General features: G+C 37.7%; 1 protein-coding gene across 1 annotated transcript; it reads left to right on the top strand.

Moving 5' to 3' along the window:
• Positions 1-823: 823 nt before the first annotated feature.
• Positions 824-7798, top strand: LOC146613114 (uridylate-specific endoribonuclease C-like). The gene is made up of 7 exons (XM_085378041.1): positions 824-897; positions 2674-2773; positions 4514-4625; positions 4722-4843; positions 5961-6073; positions 7160-7313; positions 7409-7798. Exons 1-7 carry the CDS (start codon positions 887-889, stop codon positions 7667-7669), a joined length of 873 nt encoding a protein of 290 aa, XP_085234167.1. The 5' UTR covers positions 824-886; the 3' UTR covers positions 7670-7798.
• Positions 7799-8845: the final 1047 nt, after the last annotated feature.

The raw sequence follows: 8845 nt of genomic DNA, 5'->3' as shown, positions 1-8845 counted from the left end.
TCTGTAGGACTTTACCAGTTTCTCACATTATCGTGGCAGGATTTTGCCCCACTTCTCTTTACAGTGTTGCTTCAGTTCATTGAGGTTTGCCAGCATTTATTTGTGCACAGCACCATTTTAATCAGGATGAGATCTGGACTTTGGCTGGGTCTTTTCATTTCATTCTTTTCTTTTTCTGCCATTCTTTTGTAGATTTGCGGCTGCTCGTGCTGTTCACTGTTCATTGACACGATTTCACCCAGGTTTTAGTTGTCAGGCAGTTATGCCTCACATATGACTCTAGAATATTTTGGTATACAGAGGGGTTCTCGGTCGACTTAGTGACTGCAAGCTGCCCAAATGCCTTTGCCTCCAAATTAAGCCGAAATGATCATAAAACTCCCCAAACTTCTACCTTGATATTTGAGCTCACACTTACTGATAATAGTAGTTGATGATTATAATAATTAATTGAATGCATTTGATTGTGATAACATTTACCTTTAAAAGGGATTGCAAGTGCGTGTGAATTCCAAGTGAGGCTAAAAAGTATTGTTATGACCCTAAAACCTCCACCTTTATGACATGTTACTTATTTTTCCTGTTTCAGAGGATTACACCTTTTCTCACACGGAACTGCTGGATTGACATCCATAACGAGTTTACTTTGACAATGAAAAGTTTGAGTTGAGTTTATGGGGATAGAGAACAAAATTACTGTAATTTATCCCACGTCTGACGAGCGAGGGGAGGGGGTGGAGAGCAGCGTTTACTCTCCTGTCTTGTAATTGGCTGGCTCCCTTGGTGACGTCATGATTGACGGCTGAGTTAACCGTCTGCGGATTCCGGTAGTTTGTTTCAGAGAGCATAAGAAAAGTCTCAGTGAGTTTTTCCTCTCAACAAAATCATGTCGAGAAGGTGAGTTTGGGATTTAAAAAAACGCACGCGCAGAAGGATGACTTGGCGTCTTCTCAACTTTCAGAGAAATTTAAATTTGCGTGTTGTCGTTTTCAGCCACTTTTCGGCCGTTTCAACGCGTTTGTTTCCGTCTAACGAAGACATGTTTGATGTAAACATGTAGTTACAGTGTAACGTCACACCTTTGATGGTTCTCCTCGATAGTTTTGTCACGATAAAGTCCGGGTTTGTTTCCCTGACAGCTGTTCCTCAATGCAGACTGCGCTCTGTGCATCTGCTGCGTGGACGTCATGTGCGTAAGAGGAGCCTGCAGCGGGGTCTGGGAATGATTAGTGGGTTGAATTATACAACAAACAGGACATGGAGAACTTCATGGAGAGCCTCCTCTGCTGTAATAAAACTGTAGTCGCTCCCTCCTGTACTCAGGCTAAACACAGAAGACCTTCTGCCTCAGTATGTGCTCCATCCTGTCATCTGCTTCTCGCTCAACGTATTGTAACGTGTCAGACATAGGGTGTGGTTGTTAGTCCGCCTCAGTGCAATTGTTTTAGCATTTATTGATGTAATTGAAGAAAACTAAGGCAGAGATGTTATAGTTTTAGTGGTATCTGTAGGTTTCACATTACAGCCCTCCCACATTCACTGATCCATGCAGCTGTAACTTAATGATGGAGGTGGGATCATTATTTAGAGCTGAAGCTGAAGTTTTCCCCGCTGGCTTTTTAGCTTTCATCTGGCGCCATTGTGCTATCTAACAAAGGAGAAGACTTACAGCATAACATGTGATAGGAGACAACACAAAGCCTTCAGCTGCTGCTTGTGTTGAAGTCAACAGTCTTCACTTAATTAAAACATTATTTAGATCACCTGTGTCGGACAACCTGGGTTTTAATGGAGAGTCATTGTGCATGGCTGTATAGATATGTGAGTCATTTACACAGCTAAGCACTGCTGTTACTATGTGGGAAACTGTTTTTATGATTTAGATAAATAGGTCCTTAACTGTATCACAGGCGCCTTATGTTTTAAACCTAAGTAACTGAGAATTAAAAAAAAAAAGAAAAAACGACACACATCCTGAAACAGATGTACAAGCTGCTTTCGACTGAGGCACAGGAGTAATGTATGTTTGTTTTGGAAACGCCGTTTTCGTTTTGTATACCTTACTAATTCATTCTAAGAAGAGCAGTTAACTTCCTGTTAACTGCTTTCCGCAGAAAGAATTAGTCACATGAGTGGGGAAAACAAAATTGTCACGGCAGATTTCATCACCAGTAGTTTGAAACAAAAAGGAGGACTATCCCAAACTGCATGGTAGCTATGAAAAACAACAAAGTAAACAGACTGCCCATTCACTCCAGTTCCTCTCAGTGCATAGACAGCGTGAGAAGTCACTTCTCTTTTAATCTGAATAGTGGGAGCAAGTATATACTGAGAGAAGTTATTTTAGTGTGTTTGTCTGTAAAACTCTACTTGAGGACAGAAGAAATAGCAAAAACATGTGAACATTACACCCCGGTTAGTCATTTCTTTCTTCTTCTTTTCTTTGTCTTCTTCGTTGTCTTCTTCTTTAAGGGGTCGGCAAAACAGGTCATCTGCCTCGCAACCTGTACCTAGCGTCCTCTCTGTCACGTCAACCCTCTGCGTCTCTTCCTTTTCCATGTCCATGTTTCCATTCACACATACACGGCAGTTTTTAGGCCTGCTTAATAATTCACCATGTTTGTCTGCCTGTGTGTTTTTTTTTTTTAAAATTTATTAATTTTTATTTAACAGTCAAAAGGCCGATCAGGACCTTACCAAGGTACTCAACCAGCTCTGGCACCTGGATAAAAACCGCCTGAGACCTGGGACCGATTACAGGATTTCCCTCCAGGTCAGTGCTAAAAGGGCATCGCAGCTTTTCTGCAATGCAAAGCAGGCAGTCACTGATGCATGCAATAAATGCAAACCTTTGTGTGGACTGGAAGCCTGATGGGGGTTCTGGAGTGTAGGTGTTTTAATGTATATTCAAACATTTACAGTGGTGACGTTCTGTGAGCGTTGTTGCTCAGTGACAAGTACTTCTGAATGTTATTTGACAAAAAAGTTTTGTTTTTTAATCTGTTTTATAATGAAACTGAACAGATTGAAACGCTTTGCAGTAAATAAATCAGAATGTTTGGAGTTCTGTGACAAAGCTAATTTAATTTTAGACATTTTAAAGCTAAATCATAATTAGAATCACAATCAGAATACTTTAATAATCCCCAATGAAATTATGCTACAAAACACTAAAGACAGCAGATAGAATTCACACAATGATGAACATGCTGTCATTGTTAAGTCCAGTCAAACCATCATGCCCACACAGGATTCCTATTCCATCAGTTAGCTGTCAGTGCAGATTACTGGAGTCACAACACATAACACTTAGTCATAACATAATAACTAGTAAGACGTCTTGATGCATGCTCAATCATCCAGGTAAGTGAATCTCCAAAAGTTGGGTTGTCAGTGGGAGAAACGTTTCGTCACTCATCCAAGTGACTTCTTCAGTCTCAGCACTTTCTCCCGCTGAAAACGCTACATCCACATGAACAGAAATAAACTTTTGGAGATAACTAGTAAGATTAACTTTGCAATGGTTGGTTTGAGTGCACCATCACACTGAGTGCTGTTAAAAGTTAAGCCCGGCTCATTTCTGATTTGTTGCACATTTTCCCCGTCACACAGTGCCAGGTGTGGGGAGATGTTGTTCTAGTTTGTGCCTTCACTTTAGGCCCATATGTACTGGGTAGTGCCAGAAAAAGCTAAAGCAAGAAATGAAGGATGAGTCATGGTGTTTAGCACTGTTGCCTCACAGCCCACTGGTAAATTTTATCTTAATTCTTTTCCTTCAGTGTTTCAAGTGGTTGAATAAAATAGAATAGAATTCAACTTTATTGTCATTGCACATGTCACAAGTACAAGGCAACAAAATGCAGCTTGCATCCATCCAGAAAGTGCTTTAGCAATAATATAGATATATTATATAAAAATGGGTCTATTAGAGGAATGAGGGTGAAAAATATGTGTCTATTATGGGTATGTTACAATGTACAAGGTATGAAGGTATGTTATGAATATGCTATAACTATAAGTATGTACAGGCTGTAGTGAGTGTACAAGCTATGAACAGGATATAAATATGAAAACTATACAGAAATATGAAATGTGAACTATACAAGTTATATACAGTTGTAAACAGTTGTAGAACTATAATTATTGTATTGTACAGAATGCTTGTCTATACAGCATTTACAGTCGTGCAGTTTAGATCAGTGTGGCTAATTTCTACAGTGGTTATATAAAGTGCTAATGGTGTGGAGTGGTGGTTCAGTCCATGTTATTATTGTGTGTATGAGGGTACAGTCGGCCATTTGTTTGTTTTTGTCCATTGTGTGTGTTTTCAGTTATAGGTTGCTGTGTGTGTGTGTTTAGTGAAGTTGGCGTCATCAAGCAGCTGCTTAAGTGTATTTAGCATTGAAACTGGGTGATGCTTTTATGAGCTGCTTACATGTCAATTATTTATGAATCCTCATATTTGTTTGTTCAGTTTTAACATATTGCTGAATGTTTGTGTTTTTATATTTAGGGGAAGGCGGGTTATGTGGCTCAGGGCAGTAATGTTGCCAGAGACCAGGCCAAAGCTCCACTCTTCACATATGTGAATGAAGACAAACTGAAGAGTATTAAGACATATGAATGTGAGTATGAGTCAGGCCTATAAAGGTTTTCTTTATTATGTTTATTTGGAACAACAGCGATTAAACAGTTTAATGAGGTTACACCTTTTTATTCAGATTTCATCAGCTTGCTGGACAACTATGAGATGTCTACAGGTGTGTCAGAGACGGTCACCTCAGAAGAGCTCAAAGAGAACAAGCTCTTTATCGATGCCATCGTGGAGACAGATGTCATGAAGGTACAGCGGATTCATAGGAGGGCATGAGCTCAGAAATAATTTAAGCTGTTGTTTACTGATTGGTTAGAGAAAAGTAAAAAAGAGGTGTGTTAAAAACAAATAAACAGCAGACCAATATGGAAGTCGTTTTATGCTTATATACAGAATAATGAATTTACAGTCAAGGGACCACATCAACGAACAATTATCTAAAAAATAAATGAACTTCTGCACTCATCAGCCAGACACTGTTAGTACACTTTAAGTGTATAATGAAAACTGTACAATTGTTAACTATAACTGCAAAATTTTGTTCGCTTGACACACATTTATTAAAAAAAAGATTTATAATTTTCATTGTAGTTTACATGCCTTATGTGCATGTCAATAATATACAGCTGACAAGAATGCATGAACTGTTTTTTTTTTTGTAGGCTTAACTAATTCACATGGATTGAAATGCCACTTTTTGATACCATTTATAAAGTTATGTATCCAAGAGTAAACTTTAAATGTAGTCTCTAAATACAGGAAATTTGACTTCATAAATTAATGTCCCAAATGATGTAATGTAACACTGAGTATATAAAAAAACAGATACTGTGTAATGAAACAAAAATGATGCCATACTATGATTTCATAAGATGTTATATAGGTACATAAATGATGAGTCATTTTAGTCTGTCGGTCGGTGGTTGCCAGGCAACACAATGACATTAGAATATCTGATATAGATAAGAACCTTCTGGGGCCAAAGATGAACCTGTGTGTCAAGTTTAGTTTATCATCTCCAGATTGTGTAGGAGTTCAAATAGAGATTAGTTTATTATAGTAAGATTAGATTTTCCTGTGACTCATTACTTTAACTTCAGTGTTGTGTTTAAGTTTGCGTTGGGGGGAGGGGGGGGGGGGTATTTTTTATTTTCCAGGCACTTTTGATCTTTTGATCTATGCCGGCTCAAATTTTCATTCCAGGCATTGATCTGTTTTTTGGTTTTTTTTGCTCTTTTTTTTTTTTTTCAAGGCTAAGAATTAATTTTCTAATGTAACGATGGTTTATTCCGATACTATTGATAGGTCACATCTTTTACTCGGATGTCTGAAATTTCAAAGTATGTTACTGTGTTTTTATTCTTAGTGTGCTCACCAGTATCTGGTCAAGAAGGGGAAGTCACCATCAGACCTTGGGCAGTTCAAGAGACAGCTGTATGACATCTGGTTCCGCCTGTACCACAGGGACAGGAGCGGAGGGTGAGTAACTGTAACAACAGGGGGCGCTGCTGCAATGTTTAAAAGAGAAGGAAGGGACCGGTTTGAATGATTGGTTAAAGGCAAACTTAAATGAGATCCAGGTCTGGAGCAGAACACAACTCAAGAATCAGTGAAGAATCTAAAAATAAAACACAGTGTTCCCTGAATGTGTTTTGGGTTTATTTTTTGTTTTTTTCTGTGTTAATTAACAGCTGCTTTTGTCTGAAAAGGCTGACAATAAACTACATGTATTTAAATCTTCCTGAGGTTAACCTTGTAACTCCAGCCAAATACTTACATCTGTTTTTGTGACACTTTTAATCATAAATAAAAAATGCTTCCAGAAATTAGCCCCAATGTAGCAAGCACAATGAAAAGACTGATATTTAACATTATACAGTAACATTATAGCCTTTGTTATTATTGTCATCTTTATTTTTTTTCATCTCATTTTCACAGTTCCACAGGATGAACAACAGAGTGTGATAACTTAATTCTAATTTCTTGATCAGAGTCACTAGATTATCTACATTTGGGTGTTAAAATGATGTTAACACACTGTAATACATAACTCACTCTATAATTTTTTTACTTGAATTTTTAATTTTGAAAGTTCTGAACACCTGGATCAATGACAGGTGACTAGGAGGAGAAGTGTTGAGTACAAATGTGCAGAGGTTATAATCTTTGTTTAGTTTAATATTTAAAATGTATTATTTTTCTAGTTACACTGAAACAAAGAAAATTTGTTTTATAAGATGTGACAGTTTGTCTCTTCCTACAGTTTGTGCTTTTTAACTTATCTTTTTAATTACAATAAAACAGCATAGGTATGATAATCACACACAGCCATTAGAAAGGTTTTCCTGTATAAAATATAATGGAGTCATTCATAAATTAGTCGTTAATGAGGCTTGGTTACTTGAGGGTTAAAAGTGAGTCACCGGCTCTGCTGCCATCTGTGCTGTTATCCTTCCAATGTTAACATTGTAGATAAGGCGTCTTGATATGAATGAGGTCATACAGCACTGAGAGACTGAACTTAAGTATCTCTGGGTGTGCTGGTTGGTTTTATTTTCATTACAGTGAGGATTCCTGTGGATTTGAACATGTGTTTGTGGGAGAAGCCAAATATGGAAAGGAGATCATGGGTCTTCACAACTGGGTGCAGTTCTACCTTCAGGAAAAGCACGACCATGTGGACTATAAAGGCTACAAAGCAAGAGATAACAAAGACACAGTAAGAAACTGATACAGCAGCTCGTTACTGTAAAAGCACTGATTGAAAAGTAAATAGCCGCACATGTCGCTGAATTGCATTTACTGTTTTTAAAGCCTGATGAGGACGACCACGTCCTGAACCTGCAGTTCAGTTGGAAAGGCTTGGTGAAGCCCGTCGGTGGCTCCTTCATTGGTGTCAGTCCAGAGTTTGAGGTCGCTCTCTTCACCATCATCTTCCTCATGTCGACTGAGAAGATGACGTCTGTGGTGGTGAAAGTGGACGAGTACGTGCTGGAGCTGGTCGTCTGTCGGCACGGGCAATCCATCGGCACGTCCTATCCCAAACTGCTCAGCAGCAACAACAGGGATCTGTAACTTTACACCAGCCGAGAGTTTGCAAATGTTTTTGTTTAAATCGAAACCTTATTTCAGTGCAGTATAACCCAGTATAACCCTAACATAAACCTGGATCAAGTTCTCTTTGCACTAAACATGAGAAGTATATACCGGTTATTGAACACATTTTTGTCATATGAACTGTTACAGACAAAATAAAAAGTGTTTTGTTAACAAAATGTTTGTATTTGTATTCTGTGTTAGGAAAAAATAGCCCTAATATTTTAAGTCTTAGTACAGCGTGTAAATGAAAGTGGTAATTTTTCAGAAACTAGATCTCCATTTTAAGAAATTTAAAAACAAAAAACAAAGTATGAATACATACAAACATGTGTGATAAACATGTGGATTTGACCATTTTCACGGCTACTTGCCGTTATTTGAGCCTGAGAAGTATAAAAACCAAGCCACATCTTTGAATAAGTAGTCTTTTTTAAAGTCTTTTTTAAAGGCTGTCTTTATGTATATAAGAATGTTTTAGCCCAAAAACAGTAAGTCTTTAAAAGAGACTGAAACTAAATACAGAAGATTGTTATTTGGCAGTGTAGAAAGATCAAAACAGTTTGAGAAGTGGCTTTTGGGAAATAAATAAAACGTAAAAAAAGAATGATCTACTGTCCTGGGGAAAAAATAAAATAAATATTGAGCAGTAGATAAACAGACTATTTCAAAGTTTCACTGCAAAGAGAAAGATGTGTACTATGAACCAAATAAAAGCATCTGTAAAAATCTCTGAACCGTCTTTGAATTGTGTGACAGATTTAGATCTGACAGTTTCTGACAGTATGTCACTTGAAATATTTGTTGAATTTGAACATTTTGTTCTCTGTGTTTTCTCTTTTATCTGTTTTCTGTAGAAAAGCATTTTTAAGGATCTGCGTCACTATCATGTATTATGTTTGTTTGAAGTTAGTGTATTTATGTTTGCGTTACTACTTAGAGAAGTAAGCCAATACATTTATGAAAAACCTCGTTACCAAATGTTTTACACGCAGGAAAACCTGACTTACTCAATAAACGTGGCTTGTATTTTTGCTTCTTTAGTCAGTGGGGACATTCTCGTTGCCTGGCAGACATGACTCAGGGATTCAACTTTCAAGCAGCGCTAGGGTGCTCCCAGGCTTAGCGCATGCGCGTTCAAAGAAATCCATTATG

Source organism: Diplotaxodon limnothrissa, linkage group LG18, assembly GCF_057381915.1.
Source record: "Diplotaxodon limnothrissa isolate DT_005_m linkage group LG18, D_limnothrissa_male_GT1.1, whole genome shotgun sequence".
Classification (NCBI taxonomy): Eukaryota; Metazoa; Chordata; class Actinopteri; order Cichliformes; family Cichlidae; genus Diplotaxodon; species Diplotaxodon limnothrissa.
The sequence above is the reverse complement of the archived record's forward strand: the minus strand, read 5'-3'. Positions and strand labels throughout refer to the sequence as shown.

Bases quoted from the DNA above. Each gene is read 5' to 3' on its own strand.
- LOC146613114 (XM_085378041.1), top strand. The intron at 2,774-4,513 runs GTCAGTGCTAAA...TTTTATATTTAG, and splicing joins ATTACAGGATTTCCCTCCAG to GGGAAGGCGGGTTATGTGGC. The intron at 7,314-7,408 runs GTAAGAAACTGA...CTGTTTTTAAAG, and splicing joins CAAGAGATAACAAAGACACA to CCTGATGAGGACGACCACGT.